The following is a 25301-nucleotide window of genomic DNA, read 5'->3' as shown; positions in this document are numbered from 1 at the left end:
TTTGACATGAGTGCTCCCATTTGCCCACTAGGGTATCCTCAATTCAATTTTATAGAAGACTTATCCAATGGAAATATATACTTAAAGCAACCTAATTTCAACTAGACTTAATGCGTGAAATAAATACACCCTGTAGGAAAATAGCACTATCATGACTAAATGAGGAAGAAAGTAGACAAAAAATAGTGTAATGGTTGCAAGTAACCTTAGGAAGTGAAGAAAGCACTACAAATTACGTTTTGTACAAGGGATAGATTTGTTTTCTAGGCTTTTGCTTTATGGGTGGGGCGAAGTGGCCATCACACTTTTTTTTTAATGCAAGCTATGGTCAAAATTTTTATATATTGTAAGGCACTTACTTCTCTGGAGTAGTTTCATAGACGCAAGGCATTATTATTCACCCTTTCTCCTCATATTGCTTCATATATTATAAGACTCTATTTTCAATACATATACACCCCAAGTGAGCAAGAATTATTGCTCTGAAATCAAGCATGAGTCTTCCGCTACAGTGATGGAGGCTGGATCTCAATTTCAGCTTGATTTTGCCATGCTTGGTGAGTGAGAATAGTGAGAGAGAAAATAGAGAGAAGTAGTCTTCCAAGAGTAAAAATGGGAGGTCCCGTTTATGGAAGCTAGCTTGACTTGAATAAAAAGGTATAGGAAATTACCTTACAAGCATGGTTATCTATCTCGTCCAATAGCTGCATAGCTCTTAAAGACCAGAGTTTAACCACCACAAGTTACAGAGGATAAAATAGTTTTAAACAAAGGTTGTTTAGTTGATTAGGTAATGATAGTACTACTAATAATGGAATAATTTATACAGAGTATTGATCTAAAGAGGTGCTTAGTGAATAAGCGCTTACCCAGTTAGTCATAAACGTAACAAATTAATATTCAACACTCATTCTTAATTAACACATTGTAACATTATATAATATATATATATATATATATATATATAAAGCTATGAACCCTTTATCTTGTCATGGCATACTGTAATTATGTATCACATCCTGGGTTCACAACTGACATGGTAACGAAGATTTGTCTAATTAATCCTAAACCCTAAAGCATAAACTCTAAACCTGCATATAAGTGAACGTAGACGCTATTAATTTAAAAAAGGTCACTTGGCTTGAAAGCAAAACAAATCTTTCCATTTTTCATTTTCCTTTGACATTTCCTCCCTACCAAGCACAAAAAGAAAATGCCTTAAAATTATATGGATGCTGTCCATTCCACTCCATTTTCGTCTCCCACCAAACACTGCATAAAGGATCTCCAACCTCATCATAAAATCATTGTTTGTCCATGCATGCGTCTGACCTCACAAGTCATGCCAAATTCCTAGCTGCACCAAACGGTTCAAACTTAATGAAGCTTACCAGAAACAATGCGGGCAATCAGAATCCACACCCTTGGCGACCATTGTGCCTACAAAGTCAAAATAAATTGAATGGCAGATAAATAAAGATATCAGACAAAAGCCAACCCAATTTAAAGATATACCCAATGGTAGTGACTAGCAATAAATTCCATCCTTTGCCTGGCAGAAAAAAAAGGAGGGGGGAGGGGGGAGGGGGGGGTGGGTGGTGAATGAGCAGAATTAATTGCCTCTCCCTTTTTTAGTCTATGCAGCAATTAATCCCATCAAAAGTTTTAACTGTTTAGGTAATGGAATACAAAGAAGAGGAAGAATACAAATTGCTACTAGCCAAACAGATTGAGGACTCATCATAAGACAAGGAAATAATGGAAAATTATTGAAAGGACTTTCGGTGACAGGTTGAAAATATTGGCATTGCTTTATCACTTCTGACTTGTTGCTTCACTTGGGGTTTTAGTAGTCATCTGGTCTACTGCATGCACTGTGCTTTGAAGCTCCTCCCATATGGCTTTGTAAACCATCCTCTGCCTGTTCACGATTGATTGCCCCTCGAATGCTGAAGATACAACATCAATGCTGCAATAAGGACAATAGATTCAGTCCAGAAATTGTGCAAAGTATGAAGCCAATCACAATGTAAGCACCTAAATAAGATGAATTGCACTTTGTACGTATGCAATTTCTGCACACAAAAAGCAAGTCTCATTGATCATATTTTGAAACTTAAAGAAAAGGTCATGTGAGCACATGTGCAACTGATGAGAGTTGGTGAATTGAGCCATTCAAATTCTTAAGCAGAAATAAACCTCGTACCAAAAAGCCCAACAATTTATAGGGTAATTGAGACTTAGTTGCTGCCAACTAGGTATTGACGGCATTAATTATCTTGCCATAATTGTGCTACATCATAGTTCTCAGAGACAAGCCATTCCAGATAATCAGATACATGGAGTCCAACAAATCAATCTTTATATTACAATTATATTAAGGAAAGACCCCACTTGGTCTCCAGCCTAAAAGTTCATTAGACCTCCATGATCAAATCCAATAACAGCATATGAGAACGCAAATATATTTAGGGGCAGCACTCATGCTTCACCTTTCAGTCTTTATTCCATTCATCAGACTCCCAACTTCATATTGTGACTGCCCTGTAAACTGCTAAAATGATACCTTACAAAATATAAATTTTACATGTATTTAAACATAAGCTATGCACTTATATCATGTCCCACTAAGAACATTAAGAAGATAATTTCAAATGAACTTGGGCACGTTTAGAACATGTAATAAAAATGAAGTTTCTGGGAATTATGTATTGGTATTTATTAGAGTGCATAAATTTGCAACAAAGGACAGCTATTGTGCTCTATTAGGCCCATGATAACTGTTATTGCAAGAAATAATTTTGGATATAGTTTTTATTTTAGTTTCTATCTTTTAACCTTTCCAATCCAATGCTGTACTCAAGTTGAACATGCAGTCTTTCACTAACTGGCCTCAGACTCATCCTTACACCATAGAACTAATGAGAGCAATAATATTTTCTAATATATTAATAGTTTTACAGTTTTAATGATTTACATTTTTTTTTTTGCAACAAAGAAAGATACTATAAAGATTTGTTTAAAGCAGACATCCACCAATCTGCTGACTTCTTAGAATCCAAAAGAACCTGCAAAATGGTGAGCTTGACTTTCCCTCAACCCTCAATGTTGCACAAGCCCACAACATCCATGTCCAATTCCATACAGCCATACCCCATATCCTCGCTCCTATTGACGCCTCTTTTGAGGCAAAGTGGCACTTTTTTCGCATAAGGAAGAATTTGGAGAATTTATAGAGGTCCCAATAGCTCAAGTAACAAAATTATTTATTTTACATTTTAGATGCTCATAATGTGACCTCAACACCATAGTAATGACTCCTTCATTATGATTTGTTACTTACAAGCATAACATAGCATCATATCCTAACATTTAGGACATGATTCAAAATCGCTTGTCATTGCTGCACATCTATGGAAGTAGCAAAGGATTTTCTTGCTGATAACAGAGCAATCTCATACGTTGCATCAGGATACTTATTGAGTACACAAAACAACTAATTGTATGGATTCACCACAACTTTTAACTACTACTTACTTGGAACAACAGTATTAAGGAAGCAAGAAGGCAGTGCACCTCTTAATAAGTGTTTTTGGTCAATCAACCAATAAAACCAATGAAAACATGGCTTACCAAACATGTCGGCCGTCTCCAGATGCATCTTTTACAATGACTGATTCTGCATTTAAATGTTCCTTGATCTGTGGAAGCAAAATAAGTCATCAACTCCAATAAACCACAGACCAAGTAGCAAGAAATTTACTACTCTATGAATAACAGTGGACAAAAAAAAAAATCAACGTTAAAATGAGGAAAAAAACTACTTGGTCTACTAATAACAGTGAGAAAGCAAAATCAAGAGGGATGTCTAGGCCTTTGTTACCTCATGTTTAAATTGATTGGTAAAGTTAAAAGTAATTTGTTGTAAAAAGTCCTGATGCTGTGGAGGCAATTCTTCGAAATCTAGATTAAGGCTTGACAAAGTGTGCCTTAGAATTTTCTTAAATTATATGGTAGATGAAATGCATAGATTTGACTGTAAAGATAAAAGGCAATAAGTAGTAATATTCCCCTTTTGGTTTGAATTGCCTTAGTAGGACACGAAGAATGTCTATAATTACTACAAGGGCGAATTACGACACTAACCTTCTAGGCTAACAAAGTTTTTAAGAAACTAGCCTTAGAGACAATGATCAACTAGTAACTACTAATATTGTCTCTCTCTATGCATTACTTCAATTGGGAATCTTGAGATTTTATACAAACAAAGACTAAACATTTTGAATCTTAAACTTGTAACCTTCAAAAAAGAATGCTGAAAAGCGAAGAAAATCAATGCCATGCATCTTGTTCTTTGTCTTCATTTGCATTTGAAATATAAAGAGAACAAACTAATTTAGAAAGCCTTTCATTTTCATACTCCAAAAAGTTTTCTTTTGTTTTTTTTTGAACGATAAGATATCCTTTCCATCAGCTTCACAGATTGCATTACAGAGTGTCAATAGCTAATAATCGATCAAATTGACAACAAATTAAACATAGAGCCCAACATAATTATTCAACTTATTGGCGTTAAGATAAAGTAGAAAAAATAATAAATGAATTATAACAACAATCAAAAAACAATATACCCCATTTCACTGAGCTAAACAGAAACAACTAAATACAATCCCCAACCCCGCCCCCACTATAAAAAGATAAAATCTAAGTAAAACCCAACAGAATAAGAGTACAAAAGAAAGAAAAAAAGTTACCTTTTTCTCCATAGATTGCATGAGAGGGGAATCGATGGAGCCAGGATCATTAACATGAGTGGCTTTGATGGAAAATTTGCGGTGACCCAGAATTCCAAACCCTGTTTTTGAAACAACCCTGTTGTTTTTATCATCATTGTTTATTGGTTTATTAATGTCGGAAGACCAAAACAAGCCTGAATTTGAGTGGTTTTTGGTTGCCAAGAGTGTGGCTTGAGAGGTAAAAGACTTGCTGGAGTGGGTAAAGAGTGGGAAGGATTTGACGAAAATATTGGTTTTTGTTGATGAGAAGATGATGTAAGGGCGAGTTGTTACTAGCGTCTTGGCCATTGGAGAGGTTTAAGGGTTGGGGAAGGTGAAACTGGTTTCTTCCTTTTGCGGTGATTTTCTGTTTATGTTTTGAAAAAGAAAACGGGTGGTGAGAGCAAACGCAAGGAAGGGAAGATGGGCTTCAAATTCTGAGCCAAAGGTGCCCATTTGTTTTTGTACTTGGGAATTCAAGAAACTGGGCCAACTCTCGCGAAGATTGTCCAAGTCCAAAACCGACGATGTAATAAACTATTGCTGGCTTGGGGACATATCTACAACATATAAAAGAAATTACGAGGAATACTTTTTCTTAATTAAGATATTTTAAAAATAATTTTTAAAATAAATTTAATTACTTTTAATCATATTTAGTAATGACTTGATAAAAATATTGTTAAAATTATTTCAAATAAATTAAACCATTCATCATAATTTTTTTTCATTTGTACTTTCGATTTCTCTTTCTCATCATCTCACTCTCTTTAATTTTATTTATTTCTTTCTTCGGCATTCGTCTGCTACACTTCAATTTCTCTCTCCTACGTTTTTAAATTTCTCTTTCCTATTTTTTTAAGACACCAAGTGATGATTTTGATGTGCTTGGTGGATGGCTATTTGAGGAATTTGATTTTTAGGTATTTTGAATAAAACTAAAATAGTAGAAATAACCACAGATGTTTGAAATAGCTTTTAATTGGATCAATTCAGGACCTAGATACCAATAAACTCAAAAATTGAAATTTATAAATTTAAGTTTTCAAAGGAAATTTTTGTTGATTTTTAGTTGAAATAGGTATTTTAGATAAGAAAATTTGTGTTTTGATTTATGAAAACATGTTATAAATACTTTAATCGATCCAAATTGTTAAAAAAATAAAAGAAATGGAGAAAGTTGAGAAGATTTGAAATTTTGGTTCGTAAGTAACGACTACATTTTAAGTATTAAAGTAAAATAAAATGTTTTTGAATATGACGTATAACAACAATATTTTTTCAATATGACGTGTAACAATAATATTTTTTTTTCAATATGGCATGTAACAATCTAACCATGACGTGACACATGTTATTGTACATGGCATGTAACAATGTGTCACATGTTTTTGCACATGACATGTAACAATGTGTCATATGTTTTTGCACATGACGTGTAACAACCTAACTATAGTATGTCACATGTTTTTGTACATGCACGTATAACATGTTTTTGTACATGACGTGTAACAACCTAACCATGTTGTGTTATATATTTTTGTATATGGTGTGTAATAAGTTTTTGTACATAGCGTGAACAACCTAACCATGGAGTGTCACATGTTTTTGTACATGGCGTGTGACAACCTAACCATAATATGTCACATATTTTTTGTACATAAGGTGTAACAACCTAATCATGGCATGTAATATGTTTTGTTACATGGCATGTAATATTATGACATGTAATTTCATTAAGGGTAATTTTATCCAATTTGATTAAAAATAGTTAAAATTATAAAGATAGTTAATTTTTAAAAACATATTATCTATAAGAGTTATTTTTTAAAATGTTCTTAACATATATAAAAAGAATATCCAAAGCTGCTTCTAGATTTGACCACGTCATCATAAGGAAGTGGGGATTTGATGAGTGAGAGTTCATGGAAGGTGAAAATGGACTTACAATTAAAGGATAAAATTCACATTGAGCCCTCTAACCAATGGGGATTCGAAGAGATGGAACTCAAGAGTCCCATGTATTTCTAATCATGCCACTCACTTTTTTATTTATTATTATAATTTTGAAGGAAGCCTCTCTCTCTCTCTTTTCATTCCTTCCGTTTTGACAATTAGATAGAGTTAGTTATAAAAATAGTATAATTATATTTTATATTAGATATAAAAACAAGGAAAGAAATTGCTTATACTTAAGTTTAAACCTAGATGAAAAGATGAAGCATTGCGGTATATATCAGATCACCAACATTATCCAAATAGATCTGGACCATTGCCTTTGCAAATGCTGCAGGGTCTAAGGGTGCAGTAATATTTTGTTTGCGGGTCTTAATTCAAGTACCATTGTGTAATAGATTAATGAAACATATGCACAAAGAACGTTGCTTCATCGATATTTTTTTTGAGTTGAAATAATATTGTCATTTTATGAATTCTAAAAAAAAAAGAAAAAAAAGAACTGAGTCGGATTCACTCAAGTCCAAATCAGTTTAGCTTTAGATTTACCCAATTTATTTTATTTATGTAATTTCTTTTTTTATGCATGAATTAAATTTATTAAATTACTTTAAAAAAGAGATTAGAATAAAAAAATGAAACTATTTTTTTGATAAGTAATAAAAATAAAATAATTAATTGAATAAAGTTAATAATAACTTACTAAAATTATTGGGGGATCCCAAAATTATTTGCAATGGATTAATGCTAAACAATTATGAAGGCATAAGATAAAAAAGTAGTAATTAAAATTGAAGATAATTTACAAAATTTTATCATTAAAATTAAGAAAATTTTAATATGCGTAATTAATATTCATTTTATTTTGACTTTCAAAAAAAATTCATTTTACTTTAATAATTTTGTTATATAATTTATGTAGCTTTTTTTTATTTGGCTACCCATATAAATTATGTAGCTTATGAATAATAACTTTCAATATATTAAATTTTCTTAATTTTAATATAATTTCACTATTAGTATCATTGTAATTAACAAAATATGTTTATATTAATATTAACATATATTAAGGTATAAAAAATCAAATGCTTTTAAAAATTAAAAATTATTTAAATAAAAAATTTGCCTTATAAAACATGGGAAAATATTTTTAAAATAACTATCTTTAATTTATTATTATTATTTTTTTTTTCAAATTTAAAAATACTCTCTTTTACTATTATTATTTTTTTATGAAATTATGTAATTTAAAATTATTTTTGATAAAAAATACACCCACGCAAAGCGAGGGACCACTCTAGTATCTCTTATCATGTTGTATTCAAAAGAATCCATAGCTGCATCTCGATTCTCAAATTTTTTACCTACTATGCCTTTTCTTTATTTCTTTTAATACTTTCTTTCACAAAAGGAACTAAAAACATTACTCAAACTAAAAGTAAAGAAAACAGTCTCAAGATAATGGAGAAAATAAATATTTTTGCATTGAAATTTAACAAAGACTATACTTTTTCAACAGTTCCCAACCTCATTTAACAAGATGTGGAGAAATACAACACCACATCACACATTCTATGCCTTCATGTTCAGTTTATTCCTCTTTTCTAAATTACCCATTATTTCTATAATTTTACAAAGCAGATGAAATAAAAACTGATTTACTCTCAACCTCAACTAGCTGCTCCTCCAACAAGCTATCCAATTCCTTGGCAAATCTTTCCATTGCCGGGGCTGGCAAACAAATTGGCATCGCGATTCCAGCTTCTCCTTTCTTATTCTTGACTGCAATTAAGAAGCTTGACGGCGCATGTAAAGTAGCACCCAACCCAGCTTTTGGAAGCCCTCCATACACTGCTTTACCCCACCCAAAATCAACTTCTCCAAATCCAGCACGTGTTAAATCCGATATTAGACAAGACCTCACCGTTGGATAATGGGGTCGACCCTTAATCACCATTAAAGCTGCCACTGATTTCACATACTCTTCGGTCACGCTCTCCTTGGCTTGTTTAACCAGTTTTACAGCATACCCTAACGGGTTCTGGCAAAGTTTTCTAGCTGTTGTTATTGCGGCTGGAAAGGCGACGGCATTACCAGAATATCCAGACGGTAATGGAGGATTGAACTTGCGACGTACATTAACCATAGATAGCATGCGCACCTCTTCTTCAGGATCAGGTTTTATAGCAATGGTTCGACAACGCCATAAGCAAGCTGCTAAGAGTTCGAATCTCGAGCACTTACAAAGGTGTTCCGGTAGGAGCCTTCGAAGAGTTGAAACTTCGTTGGGACCAAAGAAAAAGGAACGATGAACCGTGTTTTCCGATGGTGTGATGGAGGCTGCCTCAACTTGGTCATACTCGTGGTGCGTGAATGCGGCTCGTGGTGGATCTCGAGCATCTAAAAGGTGCCTCTCCCATACGGGTGGGATTAAAGGGGCAGCTCCATGCGCTATCTCGGCCATGGCGAACATGAATTGTATCATGCCACTAGCATCGCTCATTACGTGGTTAAGGCTGATGGCGAAGATGAAACCACCACATCTCAGTCGTGTTACCTATTGATTAATTTGCAGGAGAAGGCAAAATCAAAAACAAAGTGATAAACCGAAAGGTTACTTTACGATATCTATGCACATTCATCAAACAAAAGTAAAAACATTAAATATAATATAGTAAACTATCCATCACGGTTTTTCAAATTTTAACTTTATATATTGCATTAAGCTGATAAAAATTTAATTGTTTTCTCTATATTGAAATTTCGTGGTCTTTTTTTTTGTTCAGCCATGAGAAAGATATATAAAATCAGAAGAAAAGCAAATATGTGACTGGAAAATAAAAGCAGAACAATGAAACATAAGGAGCTGTGAGTGGGAAAGCAACAAGATGCTGCAGCAAAAACAGAGTCGTGGTAGTAAAGCCGAGGGGAGCAGTACACGAGAGACCTGGTGGCAGAGCAGGCACAATCCAACCAGAAAGAACATAAAAGCAATAACAGCCATCAAATAAGCAGCAAGCGCCAAAAGAGAAAGAATCAATGGCAACCAGCAATCAAGAAAAAGTCGAAGGACAGAAAAGTCATGAATCAATAGAGAATCAGCACAAAGCAGTGAAATAGAGTTCCGATCGGCCCCAAATTTCGTGGTCTTAATCTTGAGTAAATACCTCAAACTACAAATAAATTGATTGATGACTTAATCGAGGAGGGTATAAAGAATATCTGAGATTTTATATCGATTTTTAACTATATTTATGTATCTCTTAAGTTTTTTTTTATTATTTTGGTATACTTTCATCTACTTTTTATACTTATCTTTTTTACTATTATAATTCCTTTTGTTTATAAAAAATAGATAAAATAATTCACCTTGAATTGCAAGAAATTACAATCCGTGCTTAACTTTTTTTATTTTTTTGTATTTAAAAGTTAATATTGACCCCATTGCTGATAAGAACTTGGAGTTAAAAACATGTACCTGAATGAATAACAACGGAGAATTTAGCATCCCTTCGGAGCTTGGGGTATCATAAAGGAGCTCATGTAAGCAAGGGAATGGTGGTTGAAGGGCATCGCCAAATTGCTCAAGTGTAACATCAGCATCAGCCTCGACAAACAAGGCACCCTCCCCATTGCAATCCACCATAAGCTTGCGGTTAGGCCCTTCCCTGAGCCTACCAGCCAATGGATAATAAAATACTAGAGCTTGAGCAAGTGCCTCCCTTACAATCATAGCAGGATCCTTCCCTTGCATGCAAGGATTGTACCTATAAAATTGGATCACCGGAACTTGGAATCGGAAACTCTCTTGGTCATCAATATCGGATAACCGTTTGCACTCATTAGGGGTGGGCTTGGCCGGACCAACGAGTTCCGGTTCACATCTGCGGACAGTAAAGACCAAGGAAGTGGACAATGGTGCCATGGCATGGACGTTGTGGAACAAAGTGTTGGGTGCTTAAAATTTTTACAAGTGCAAGTGATGTTTATAGCAAAGGAACGAGTCGTGGGAATTGTTTCTTGTGGAAGAATTACGAGTCAAAGAAATGAAGAAAAACGTTTTGGTTTTTGCAAGTGCAAGTAAAGCTGCCGATAGCCAAACGTTTTTTATATGGTTAGTTATAAAAAGACTTAATCTAAAAGACACGTGGCAAACAAATATGAACGGAGCAGGGAAAGTGGCACAATGTAGGGGTAGAGGATTTCCGTCCAGGCCGGATAAGATTGTCTTGAGAGTTACATCGTACTAAGGAAAGAGATGAGAGAGGAAAATGGAAAAGAAGGGTCACTTTGAATAGCTGCCGTGCAAAAATTGATGACACGTTTTGTTTTTGTTCAAAAGATGTCATTATAGATTTTCAATAGAAATAGGAAACGAAGTGCGCAGTGTGAATTTCTTGACTAACCACTAGTGTTTTTTATTTTCTTTATTCTCGCCTTATTCTTTCAAAATAGTGCTGCATTAATTTGTTGGGTTGTTTTTCACTGAATGGCTATTCCCAAAATAAAAAGGCTTAGCCATTCCCTTTTCCCCTTGTTATTAGCCATTTCATGACTGAAATGAAATACGGTAAAAATGTTATTAGATAAAAATGTCCCTAGTTCATAGAAATAATTACAACATGAAAACCCTGCAATTTCGTTTCTTTCTCTCTCTCCCCAACTGAATCGAACACAAGTTATCCAACTTTTACAACCTCGAAATCATTCTATCACTACCGAATTTATAAACTCAAAAAATCCAGTGAGAAGGAAAGCTGTCGACAACTAATGTCTTTTCTATGGTTAAACAAAGTTAAAAAAAAAGACCTAATCTAAGAGACACGAGGAAAACAAATATGAACGAGGCAGGGAAAGGGCCACAATATAAGGCAGAGGATTTTCATCCGGCGTGGGACAATAGTGGTTAAGATTGTCTTGAGAGTCACATCGTACTGAGGAAAGAGATGGGAGAGGATAACGGAAATGAAGTGTCACCTTGAATAGTTGCCGTGCCGAAATTGATGACACGTTTTTTTTGTTTCCAGAAGACATCATTATCAATTTTCAGCAAGTTTGGTCGTCTACAAACATCCATTACTTTAAAAGAAAAGTGACATTAATGAGATGAGAAAAAATTTACATAACAACTCCACAAATAAAAAATCTCAGTGTTCATTTACAAACTTTCCATTACTTCAAAAGAAAAGTGACATTAATGAGATGAGAAAAAATTTATTTTTCTATTACGTAGCTTAAGCCTAATAAATTTTCATATGACTAAAAAAACAGACAAAAAAAATTAACCTTATCTTATTCATATATAATTCTTTTTTTTTTTTTTTGAAGTTCTTGTGAAATCATTAAATAACACCGTCATAGGTAGGATGTAGCCCTATGATGAATGTGGTAATTATTTGAGAAACAGGTTTAAATGTGAACTAAAATCAGAACAAAACGTAGGGGCAACATAATGTAGAAGATTTAGACTTTTGCATTGATATTTAATTCTTGTGGATTGAGTTTTTTTTTTTTTTCAATAGAAAGACGTCTTCGAAAGGTCCAAAACAACCTTGACCTTATTAATAATTTTTTAACTCTTGTGCAATTATAATATAACAGCTCATATATAGTCAAACCACGATGAATGTTGTAATTAATTGAGAATTAAGTTTTAACTTTTATTCTAAACTAAAATCATAACAAAATATAGCAAAAAGATAATGATAAGATAAAAGACTTTTGCATTGATATTTAACAAAACATTACTTTTATGCAAACTGTAAATTACAATACCCTTCCACACACACACTCTTGATATAAGTTTTAACTTCTAATCTAAACTAAAATCATAACAAAACATAGCAAAAAGATAATGGAAAAAATAAAAGATTTTTGCATTGATATTTAAAAAAACATTACTTTTATGCGAACTGTAAATTACAATACCCTTCCACATGCACTCTTTATATTCAGTCATAGCAAATCATTACTATAATCTTTTACATAGCAGATGATATAGGAACTGATTTACGCTTTCCCTCAACTGACAGCTCCTTCAACATTGACGCCACCAACATTGACGTTGGGTCGTTGTGAACACATCAATTTTGGTGAGGTTAAAAACTCTACTAAGTTGAACACCAATCTTGATGAGATTAGAAATTCTACTAAGGTGAACAATGGCCAAAATTTCATTTAATTAGCTAAACCAAAAATAGTAGAAATTCTTACACTATTAAAAAAGAGTCTAGAGAAAATAAGTACTTCTTATTTAAGAAAATATTCTTTATTTATTCTCAATTTGAATGTCTAACAATTAACCCAATAGAGCTTTGCATAACTATTTCTAAGGAAGAGAGCCTTCTTACTTTTCCATATGAAATTATTATAATTCTTAAGTAAAATAAATAAAGAAGTAACCTAATCTAAACTTTCTTCAAGTAAAAGTACAGTTAAAGATAAGGAAAGATAATTCTAGAAATAATCTTCCCTAACTTAATCTGCAAGTAACCTAATAACTTACTCATGTATCATTCTCCCTAAATTGGAGAAAAATTGCTTTCAAGATCCATGTCTTCTTCGTCTTCTCCATAGTAAGAAGACAGATCAGTTACGTCGAAGGTTGAAAAAACTTCATAATCTCAAAGAAGCGCGATCTTGTAAGCATTTTCATTAATACATTCCAAGACTAGGAATGGTCCATCAACTCGAAGAGATAATTTTGTACAAGACTTAAGAAAACACTTTTTCCTTAAGTGAATCCACACTATGTCTCATTCTTTAAAACTAGTTGGCTTTTTGTGCTTGATGGTTTGCTTTTTGTAGTTGGCAGTTTGACGAATAATCTTCTCTTGGACTTCTTAATGAAGCTTCTTGATCTGCTCAGCATGTTCTTCAACATCTGCATTAAATCACAAATAGTTGGTAACATAGGAAGGTCTAAAAGACTAAGAGGACATTTTCCATACACTATTTTGAATGCAAATCTTCTAGTGACTTGGCTCACAAAATTATTATATGAGAATTTCGCTTGTACTAATATAAGATCTCATTGACAAATATGTTTACCCACAAAGCTTCTCAATAAGTTTCTTAAACTTTGTTGATCACTTCTGTTTGACTATTCATTTGAGGGTGGCTTGTGAACTAAATTGCAAGTAAATCCTTATTTTGCTCCAAAGAATTCATAAGAAATGACTCATGAACTTCACATCTCGATCTAAAGTGATGATTTTGGAATTCCATGGCGGCACACAATTTCCTTAATGTACAAATCAGCTACTTGAGAAGTATCATCTATTTTTTGGCATCACACAAAATGAGTCATTTTGAAAAATCTGTCGACGACCACCATTGCAGAGTCCATTTACCTTTGGGTTCTTGGTAAATCCAAAATATAATCCATACTCATATCTACCCAAGGTGTCTCAAGAATGGGTAACGGTTTATATGTATTAGTGTTTAAATTTTCAAGTTTGGCAATTTAGCAAGTATGACATCTTTGAATATGTTGGATGATATCTCATTCCAACTTGGGTTAATAAAATTTTTCTTTCAAAACAACAAAATGTAGGCATGAAAGTGCCTTGTAGCGTTTTGCAATTTCCTCTTTGTGTTGTTTGATTTAAGCCAATGTAGGATTGACATACCTTTGCACAGAAGGATCTCCACGTACTTTAACTACATCTTAGAGATAGAAAGCCTTCAAATAGGTTTTCATCTTCACTAACTAATAATTAGTATTTGAGAAAATTGGAGGTGCTGAAGTATTGAAGCCTAGTGTTGCCATTGAAGCTAAGATCAATCAACAATTTGAAGAAGATTCAAGGTAAGAATCGAGTCATAAGTAGGCTCAATAATTTTCATTTCATATTCAGCTTTTATACAACCATTTTAAAATGAAAAATAAAGGACCAACTAACTAGGCATAGAAAACTAATAGAAAACAAACAAAGTTTTCTATGCAATACAACAGCTAAAATAACAGGAAAAATAAATAATTGGCTGTTAAGCCTTACAAAACTAAAACGACATAACAAGTAGGCGTTTAAGCCTGCGACACATGAAACGACACCACTGGTTGACGTTTTCAGAATACAGATAAAAATAAAAGACCAAAACGACAATAAATTGGTAAAGACAGAAACGCTCAATTTTGCACTTCTTTCCAGCTTCCTTTCTTCTTTAAACAATCGTTGCTTCCCTTCAAGACTCTGCTACTTCTGATTTAACAGGCTAAGTATCATTCTTCAACAAGGAGTATGTGGAGTCCTTTTATGGATATTTGTAATTACGATGGGTTATTCTTCAAAAGGGAGGTTTTTTTGTTCACCCGCAGAAATTTTGAGTGCTGGGGTAGGCTTTCTTTGTCTCCCTGAGGTTGCTGTTAATTTTCTGATAATAATGATATTCACTACCTTAAAAAAAACATATGGGTATTGAAATTCAAAGAAAAAGGTTACCAAAATACCATGTAATTTTTAATTTTTAAAATTATCAAATTGTTGATTTATTATTATTATTGTCATTAACCGTTTCAACGGTCTATTTTTTTTGTACTTGATACAAACATTTTTCTTTTTTATTAGATATATAGGGAAGTAAGAAAAATAAAATAAAATGAAGCTAGTTTATTTTTCTGTGTTTATTTGTTTTGGCTACGTGGCAAAACCTCCGGCACAAAGATGAGGCAACAAGAAGAGGCAGGTTATCAGAATACTTGTTAATTTGGAGTACAAATCTCCTGCCCCTGTTTAATACATCCGTTTGTGGCCTTTTATATTATCAAACCACGTGTCCAAAACAGCACCAGCATCATTGCATAAAAAAATGGACATAGCTACATTGGCGTCATCAGCATACTCACATAGAGGCAAATGAATATTGTCTTATTTATGTTTGGTCTATTAGGAAAATAATGTAACATTTATCGGAGCTAAAGATGTCTATATATGGGACCGGCTTGACATCTTTAAAACCTGTGTTTAGGTCTAACTTGTCTATTAAAGTCATGTATTTTAAAATTAAAATTAAATAAATATGATTATTTAGAAATGTAATAATATCTTGCATTGAAATTTAACGCCAGAAAACATTCTATCTTCAGGTCTAATATCTACCCATTATTTGTTTTACATAGCAGATGAAATCTTAATTGGTTTACCCACATCCTCAACTGGCTGCCCCTTCAAAATGTTGTCCAATTCCTTGGCAAAGCTTTCCATGGCCGGAGCTGGCAAACAAATTGACACCAAAGTTCCAACTTCTCCATTTTTATCCTTGCTTTGTATCAAAAAGCTTATTGGCCCAAGAGCTTTTGCTGGGCCTCCAAACACTGCCTTACCCCACCCATAATCGACATCTCCGAATCCGAAACTTGTTACATCTGATATCAGGAAGGACCGAACCACTGGGAAGTGGAGTTGTTTGTCCCTAATCACCATCAAACTTGACACTGATTTCACATATTCCTCCGTTACGCTTGCCTTGGCTTGCTTCACTAGCTCCACTGCATACCCTAATGGATTCCGGAAAAGTTTTCTAGCTGTTGTTTTTGCTGCTGGGAACACGAAGGCATTCCCATAATATCCCGATGGCAGTGGAGGATTGAATTTGGAACGTGTGTTAGCAATGCACATCATGCGAACCTCGTCGTCAGGGTCGGGATTTATAGCAACGGTTCGACAGCGCCATAAGCAAGCTGTCAAGAGTTCGAACTTGGAGCATTGGCGAAGGTGGCGGGGGAGGAGCCGACGAAGGGATGAGATTTCGTTGGGGCCAAAGAAAAAAGCACGTTGAACCATGTTGTCCGGTGGGGTGATGATGCCTTCCACCTCGTCGTACTCGTGGTGTGTGAACATGACTCGTGGTGGGTCTCCAGCATCTAAGAGGTGCCTTTCCCACACTGGTGGGATTGAGGAGGTAACCATGCCACGTGCCATCTCGCCCACGGCGGACACGAGCTGTTTTAGGCCAGCGCCATCACTCATGACGTGGTTGAGGCGGACGGCAAAGATGAAACCACCGCATTTCATCCGTGTTATCTATTAATTAACATAATCAACCAATAATTTAATATTGATTTTTTTTATTTAAAAAAATTAAAATATTTGAGTAAATTGTAGAAATATCGTAATTTTAAAACTTAATTTTAAAATTCATCATATATTAAAAATATTTCAAATTATTTCATTCATTTTATTTCATCAATCGTTATTAATATTCTATCACACAAATTTTCACTATTTCAAAATGTAGAAACCGTTTAAATTTATAATTAAGAAAAAGTCAACTTAATTTAAAAATTATTGAGATTGCCATAAGAATCACAGATAAGTGTGAACCAGACACTCATGCCAAATTAGTTATAGAAATTTTGAGGACTCCAATTTGAAGAGTAAGAATTTGAATTCCAATTTTGAGGTCTTATACAATATCGAGACTAAACAATATGGTTTAGGGGCTTTAATTGGAATGGCCATGATTTTCTTGGGCATTGCCTGCATTGAAAATGAAATATAGGTAGCACTAAATGTTAAGTATTCTTAATTTCCTTTGTATTTTAAAAACAAATTCCTATATATAAAGGATATTTAATGATTAAAAAAGAAATTTTAAGCTAAGGTAAGGTACTACTATTACCATTTTGTAAGAGGAAACTTCCTGACCAGTGTACCTAAAATGCATATTTTCATGGTGCATAGTCGCCAACTGCGGTTGATTTTCTTTCTTTAATGCAGATCTTGGTTTTCATTCCAAGTATGTATCGGCGGGAAGACAATTAATAACTTATCTCATATTGTTTTAACTGAACTTGGACAAAGAAAAAAAGAAGAATGGTGCTGAGTTTATTAGAGCTTGGAAGTAAAAAAGGGTACCTGAATCAACAACAATGGGCAATTTAGCATCCCTTCAGAGCCTGGAACATCATAAAGGAGCTCATCAAAGCAAGGAAATGGTGGGTGAAGTTCATCTCCGAATTGTTCAAGTGTAACATCAGCATCGGCCTCAATAAACAACACACCTTCACCAGTGCAATCCACCATAAGCTTACGGTTAGGCCCCTCCCTTAGCCTACCAGCAAATGGATAATAGAACACAAGGGCTTTCGCAAGTGCCTCCCTAATAATCTTAGCAGGGTCCTTCCCTTGCATGGAAGGGTTGTGCCGATAAAATTGGATAACGGGAATTTGAAAGCGGAGACTCTCTTGATCATCGATGTCGGATAATAGTTTGCATTCATGTGGTGTGGGCTTGGCCGGAGCAACTAGCTCGGGTTCGCATCTTCGGACAGTAAAGGTCAGGGAAGTGAATGGAGTTGCCATAACACGAAATCTAGTACGTGAAGGAGAGAATACCAAGTGTCGGGTGCTTAGTAAGTGTTGGTGGAAGTCATATTTATAGTCAACAAATCGCATTCTTTCTCATTTTCTTTTTCCTCTTTTCCATGGACGGTCTAGATGGATGGAAATCCTCTGCCACATACTGTGGCCCTTTCCCTATCCCGTTCATATTTGTTCACCACGTGTCTCTTAAATTAAGTCTTTTTTAAACTTTACATAATCATATAAACAACGTTAGTTATCTATAGTTTTACTTTTGGCTGGTTTTTTTGAGTTTATAAATTCAATTGTAATAAAACAATTTATAGGATGCAAAAGTTGTATAATTTCTGTTAGATTCAGTTGGGGAGAGAAGGAAGAAACGAAATTGCAGATCTGAAAATTGTAGAGTTTGCATGCTGTAAACTCAAAAAACTAGTATTTATAAGATAGCAAGAAAACCTAGAATACAAATCAGCAATTCAAAAAACCAAAATCTACGAAACAACATAAAACTTGACAAAACATTCGACCTTTCCTTGTGTAATTTTTTGAAAATGAAATAGAGTCTTAAATTTTCTGAATTAAAAAGCAAAATGTCAAAATTTTCTACTTATTATATTATTGAGTGAGATCAAAGTAGATTTATCAAAAAAATAATTTATATACCAATAATTAGATATTACTTGAAAAGTCAAAAAAATTTCTTTTATAATTTAAATGCTAATATGTTTATTTATCAAAAAGTTATTTATATACAAATATTTAGATGTTACTTAAAATGACAAAAATATTTTCTTTTATAATTTAAATATTAATATTTTTATTTTTCAAAAAATAATTTATATATTAATATTTAGATATTACTTAAAACGACAAAAATATTTCCTTTTATATTTTAAAAATTAATATTTTTTAATTATTGTTATTATTATTTAAATTAAACACTATTCCAGAAATTTTTTGAATCCTCCTAATTATGGACCAATTATTTGGACCTTAGAGTTAAGTTAAAAAGAGTGGTGGAGAAACATTGGATGTAGAGATCTGGGTATGAAAGCCAATTTGAGGTTTGTTACAAACTCATGCTAGCGACAAACCTATTAAGTTTCAGAGTTGGTTCTTGGCTACAATGAATTCACGTGCAAAAGATGGGGCTATGAGAGCCACAAATATTAAGAAGCGTGGATAGACATATCTACTTGTATAGTACGTAACCATGACCTCTTTTGTTTCATTACTATTCAATGTGTCTCAATGTTCCAAAAAAGAGTAAAAAAAAAAAACGAAACCTTTAGTATCACGAAGAACCCCGTCAATATCTCCTGGTCCATGCTTTCCCCAGGAATAGCCGTTGAACTGAACCAATGAAGGCAGAGGTGGAGACCACAAAGTCTTAACACACATTTAGCAGAAGGATGACAATGATAGATGTCAGCAATATCTTTAAGAAAATCATTCCATTTTTTCCTTGAACCACCGCCCAATTCTTGTTTTAATTATATCACAAAGTCTTAACACACATTTAGCAGAAGGATGACAATGATAGATGTCAGCAATATCTTTAAGAAAATCATTCCATTTTTTCCTTGAACCACCGCCCAATTCTTGTTTTAATCATATCACAAATTTTTGTTCAGCTAAATTTTAAATCATTCCTGGCAAAATCACCAGGACCAAATAGTTGCAAAAAAGGTCATCATCCACACAACAATTTCTGAACCAGACACAATGATATCTAGCCAAAGCGAGAGTAGAGATGAAGATCTTTAGGCAAGACACAAGAACAACCCTACCAAATTGAACAGGTTGACCAAATTCTCCAGGCAAAACGACATGTAAGAAAGATATTGCTTACTGAGTTTTTTTGCTCAGACAATATGGCTTACTGATTCAGGGCTCCCTCCTCACTGAGAGCAGGAATTTTCGACATTGAGTAAGCAACTTTTTTTGTGTAACCGCAACTGGATGATGTCTTCTTGTACAGTTGTCTTAGTGGGTTGGATTGTGACAGATATTCGAGATGCAAGATCTAACCCTGGTTGTCTTTCTGTTAGGAATCTTATCCATCGATTTTGGGCTGATACCGGAGGGCTGTATTGTTTTGGTCATTGAAAACAGAGCAAAGGCTATGGCAGCATTTTGTAAGTATATTTAATGATATCTAAAAACTCACTTTTCACAAAAAATAAATTAAAAATAAAAAACTTTTGTGTAGCCCATCAATGCAGCCAATTTATACCTTTTAAAGCAAGCCAATAAACGCTTGCAACTTTGAGAGGTGCAAATCTCCAAATTAGACTTCCAATTGGTTGAGGGAGATTCTAATTGATTCCAAAACAATGGAGAAAAATTTAGAACAGATACTAGAAGAACTCTGAGCCCACACAAGCTTATCCTCTTCATGTCGGCAAAGGATCATATAATTAAGGTCTTTTATGAATTTGTTCCACACGTCATTCTCCCAATCAAATAGAGCAGAATTAATTAATAGTACTGAGGTCTGTAAGGGTGCTCCTCGGGTTGAATGGATAGCCACAGGTAAGTTTAATTTTGTGCTTCTGAATGGCTGGCTAGTATCAAGCAATTTTTACTCTGTTACTCTGGTTTTTGATTGGTAAATATATCTGGTTTTGCCCCTTTATGATCTATGAGGGGATCGAAGTACCACTAGCCTCGGTAATGGATGGGAAAAGTGTGTAAACGCGGAGGGTGGGGGCTTGCCAAGGCTATACCAGGTAGTTACTGCAACGAGTATTTTTGTTCCCCTGCAGTTTGCGTTCGAAGGGTAAAAGGCACTAGGCGTAAGCCTCCTCTGTACGTACTTGTATAAAGTCTGATATCAATACAAGGGGTATAACTAGATGACTCTTGAGAGGTTATTATTCTAAGTGGTGGTACAAATATATTTCATGTAATTAGAATGAAAATGTCTCCAGTCTTTAAATATAAGAAAGTTTGTTCACCTATATATATTGTCAATTGGTTGAGTAATGTAAAACTTTAAAACATAATATATAGTAAATAATGTTCTTTTTGTTGAATTATTTATATACAGTAATTGATGGGATTGACAAATTAAAAATGAACTAAAATTTTATAATTACTTTATGTTTGAGGGAAACCAACTACCTGCAAGTCGAAAGTCAAGAATATACACCAACATTGATGTGGGCTAGACCAAACAAGAAATGGCCTGAAACTTGACAGTGCGCTGACACCCAAGAAACACTCTTTGCAGCTATATGCTATCCACATAATTGGGCTTCAAACCCAAATATATAAGCCCAACGACATCAAATGAATTTGAAAGATCGAAGAATGAATATTTGCACTCAACAGGAGAAATTATTTTCCAACCCAAACAAACTACATGGTACACTTATCAAACATTAGTCTCACTACTCTGCTCTCGTATACCAGTTTACTTATTACAGAGAAGATGAAATAAAAACTGATTGACTCTCAATCCCAGTTGGCTTCTCTTTCAGCATGCCATCAAGCTCTTTCACAAATATTTCCATAGCCGGGGGTGGCAAGGTAATTGGCAACACAATTCCGTCCTCTCCTTTCTTGTTTTTAGATGGTATCAAGAAGCTTGCGACCCCAGGAATAGCCCCCACCCCTCCCTTAGCCGGACCACCATACACTGCCTTACCCCACCCGAAATCCACATCTCCGAACCCGGCACGTGTCACATCAGAGACAAGGTAAGACCGAACCGCTGTAAAATGAGGTCGCCCCCTTATCACCATCAAATCCGCTAGTGATTTCATGTACTCTTCTGTTACATCCGCCTTAGCTTGTTTCACAAGTTCTAAGGCATACCCTAATGGGTTTTGACGAAGTTTCCCTGCTTTTGCTACCGCCACAGGGAATGCGAATGCGTTCCCGTAATATCCCGACGGCAATGGAGGATTAAACTTGGAGCGGGAGTTCACGATACATATAATACGAACCTCTTCTTCGAGATTAGCTTGAATGGCAATGGTTCGGCAACGCCATAAGCAAGCGGTTAAGAGTTCGAACCTTGAACACTTACGAAGGTGTAGGGGAACAAGTTTACGAAGTGCTAAGAGTTCCGCGGGGCCAAAGAAAAAAGAGCGATGAGCCATTTCGTCGAATGGAACTATGGTGCCTTGTACTTCTTCGTACTCACGATGTTTACATGTGACTCTTGGTGGATCTCTTGCCCCTAAGAGGTGTCTTTCCCATACTGGTGGGATTGATGGGGCAAGCCAGCCGCGAGCCATCTCCCCTACAGCTGACATGAATTGGGTTAGGCCAGCTGCGTCACTCACGGTGTGGTTGAGGCGGAGGGCGAAGATGAATCCACCGCATCTCAATCGTGTTACCTGTTCACCAAGATTGATTAATTCAATCTCAGGATTATTTAATCTAATCACTACTATTTGTTAATTTAAGGGGGAGAAACCAAGTATATCTGTTTAAGCTTTTTCATGCTGACCATATTAATTGGAACAAATCAAGTTGTTGTCCAAATTTATGAAGAGCTCAATTTCATATCAATATATTCATGCAATCTTTTCATCCTACATCTTTTTACCTAAATTTTGAGGGAAAATGAACAATCATAGAGATGTAAAATATACTATGGGTTAGTTTATATTAATCGCTAGCATATATAGTGGTTTCATAATACTAATTCTATTTAATTAAAATTTTTTCTAGTTTAAGTAGTTCATAGATTTTAATGCAATAAAAAACAACCAACTAACTTTGTTACTTTAAAATTTAATAATAAGATTAAGTTGTGAAAAACGTTTTAGAAATCAAAACCTATACGCCTTTGAGATTAAGACATATCTATAGTTTAATCTTGAATTCTTATTCCTTACATAGTTTAATCTTCTATACTTTACATATGTTCAAAATCATAAGAAGAATAAATCAAATTAAATAGTCAAACTCTAATTTCATAATAATAATGACTCATTGAAAGATTATGTCTAAAGTTGGGAAAAATGCAGTTCCATCGGTGGGCCACTGGTTAATGTTCCACCACACAAATTTTGTTTGAGAAAAAGGTAAAGTTGCGAAAAATGCAGTCCCATCGGTGGGCCGCTGGTCAATGTTCCACCACAAAAATTTTGTTTGAGAAAAAGGTGTCGTGTTTCGCAAATCCATGCGATTCATGCTACTTCCGTAAAACGACGGAGAGCTCTTCATTATTATCCTTTTGTCTGTGTAGTCCAATTCATGTGATTGAGGACCAGTTCCTCAATCCCAATCTTTAGAAGTAGTGGTCATTCCCAGCCAAACCTTATACTCTTCAAGGATTTTATGGTTCCAAATTGTTGATATAAACACCTCAATGTTTTAAATTGGCACATGAATGTATTCTTTTAACTGTGCAAAAGGTTGGCTATCAATCAGTCAAATTTCTTAATTTTCAGCATTTTATGTCTTTCAAGACCTTCATTCATTAACCTACTTTCTCGTATCATTGGTTAATCAAATTATCACTTATTAATTAACAAGTGGATCCCATTGTCTCAATAATGAATGACTACTAGACTAGTGCAACTAGCGAGAGTCAAAAGCAACTTTTTCAGAGTGGATATAGATTTTTCTTTTCTTTCTATAATTTAAGTGGAGGGCCATGCTTGTCTCATGAATGATCATTTCTCCAGAAATTGCAAATTTGCAAGCTTTTTTTTAGAACTCTCTCTCAGGGAATTATTAGCTATAGGAATTAAAAGCATTTTTTAGAAAAATTACTTATTCCAATATTTCGGTTGTTTAATAATCAATGAGAAAAATAAATATTAATAAATTTATTGTTTATTATGAGTAGTCAAATTATCTCAGTTGCAATCTTATTAAAAAAGAATTATCCTGATTAAAAATAAAATAGATATCCCTTTTGTTTGTAAAGCGGATGCCAAATGATAAGCACATGTCCTCCACTATTTCTGTTTTTAAAGTTTTCCGTATTTTTAATCTTTTGCAGGTAAAAAAGAAATATTCTCCTAATTGCTAAGAATAATGGTGAGACCCCATTAACCTAAGCTAAAGAAATGATTTGATAGGTATGCACACAAGTATATCTCTATGATTTGTCGTTTTTGAATCTATGGCCAAGTCAACTATTCAGGAGACTCTATTTCTTTGAAGGAAATTAAAAAATTACAAGTATATTCTACTAATATCATCAGTAACCTCATGTGTTAATTTAATGTATGTATACATATTCATAAATATACCAAAAGACAATCCATATCAATGGTTAAATTTTATGTAAAAAAATATGATGTTAAAAGTTGGGTTAGTGACCTTGTTTGCTGTCTGTTTTTAAAAAAACATTAATGAGACAGTATTATTTTGGAATCGAAGCTACAAAGAACAGGAGAAATAATCCTATTGTCTTTTAATTCAGAGCTGATAGATAAAAATTTATGACAAATATACCTGAATAAGCAATAATGGGCAATTCAGCACCCCAGCGGAGCCTGGAACATCATGAAGGAGGTCCTCCAAGCAAGGGAAAGGTGGCTGAAGTGCATCACCAAATTGCTCAAGTGTAACATCAGCATCAGCCTCAACAAACATCACACCTTCACCAGTGCAGTCCACCATAAGCTTGCGCTGAGGGCCTTCCCTAAGCCTACCAGCAAATGGATAATAGAAAACAAGGGTTTGTGCAAGTGCCTCCCTAATCACCCTAGCAGGATCCTTCCCTTGCATGGAAGGGCTGTATTGATAAAATTGGATCACTGGAATTTGGAACCGGAGACCTTCTTGATCATCAATATCGGATAATAGTTTGTACTCGTGAGGGGTAGGCTTAGCTGGAGCGATCAGTTCCGGCTCCTGCCTATGAACCGCGAACACTAAGGATGGGGTTGCCATGACACACAAGTGGTAAAGAAGATGGAAAGATAAAAGGAGTAAGAGTGCCTTTAATATGATTGTTGAGGGGGAAACGTTAGTGTTGGTTTGCTCAAATGTTAATGTGAGAGTGGTATTTATAGGAAGAAACAAAACAGATAAGTTCTTTCCTTCTTGCAATCTTTGTTAAAGTTTTCCAAGAGAGAGAGAGAGAGAAAAAAAAAAAAAAGGAGAAAGACTTGCTTCAGTAGTTTTGGACAAAATGGGGGTTGTTGCTGCATCGTAAAAAAGGAAACGAAAGTGGGGAGGAAAAGGGGAGATGTTGTAGTGTGAATTTCTTGGCTGCCGAAGACTGACTAACTCATTAAATAAAATTGACTTGACTTGGAGTAGTAAGCTGGATGGGTCCCAGATT

The 25301-nt window shown here is 34.4% G+C and overlaps 4 protein-coding genes across 4 annotated transcripts; all 4 read right to left on the bottom strand.

Annotated features, from left to right (window-relative positions):
- On the bottom strand, window positions 1530–5207 carry LOC18599667 (protein BOLA4, chloroplastic/mitochondrial). The gene is made up of 3 exons (XM_018120576.1): window positions 4755–5207; window positions 3634–3701; window positions 1530–1969 (listed from the first exon to the last, which is right to left on the bottom strand). Exons 1-3 carry the CDS (start codon window positions 5082–5084, stop codon window positions 1816–1818), a joined length of 552 nt encoding a protein of 183 aa, XP_017976065.1. The 5' UTR covers window positions 5085–5207; the 3' UTR covers window positions 1530–1815.
- LOC18599666 (benzyl alcohol O-benzoyltransferase) lies at window positions 8191–10814 on the bottom strand. The gene is made up of 2 exons (XM_007029728.2): window positions 10210–10814; window positions 8191–9288 (listed from the first exon to the last, which is right to left on the bottom strand). Exons 1-2 carry the CDS (start codon window positions 10654–10656, stop codon window positions 8362–8364), a joined length of 1374 nt encoding a protein of 457 aa, XP_007029790.2. The 5' UTR covers window positions 10657–10814; the 3' UTR covers window positions 8191–8361.
- LOC18599665 (benzyl alcohol O-benzoyltransferase) lies at window positions 15757–18101 on the bottom strand. Its single transcript, XM_018120585.1, has 2 exons — window positions 17591–18101; window positions 15757–16756 (listed from the first exon to the last, which is right to left on the bottom strand). Exons 1-2 carry the CDS (start codon window positions 18035–18037, stop codon window positions 15845–15847), a joined length of 1359 nt encoding a protein of 452 aa, XP_017976074.1. The 5' UTR covers window positions 18038–18101; the 3' UTR covers window positions 15757–15844.
- On the bottom strand, window positions 21250–25163 carry LOC18599664 (benzyl alcohol O-benzoyltransferase). The gene is made up of 2 exons (XM_018122270.1): window positions 24467–25163; window positions 21250–22389 (listed from the first exon to the last, which is right to left on the bottom strand). Exons 1-2 carry the CDS (start codon window positions 24905–24907, stop codon window positions 21466–21468), a joined length of 1365 nt encoding a protein of 454 aa, XP_017977759.1. The 5' UTR covers window positions 24908–25163; the 3' UTR covers window positions 21250–21465.

Source organism: Theobroma cacao, chromosome 5, assembly GCF_000208745.1.
Source record: "Theobroma cacao cultivar B97-61/B2 chromosome 5, Criollo_cocoa_genome_V2, whole genome shotgun sequence".
Taxonomy (NCBI): domain Eukaryota; kingdom Viridiplantae; phylum Streptophyta; class Magnoliopsida; order Malvales; family Malvaceae; genus Theobroma; species Theobroma cacao.
The sequence above is the reverse complement of the archived record's forward strand: the minus strand, read 5'-3'. Positions and strand labels throughout refer to the sequence as shown.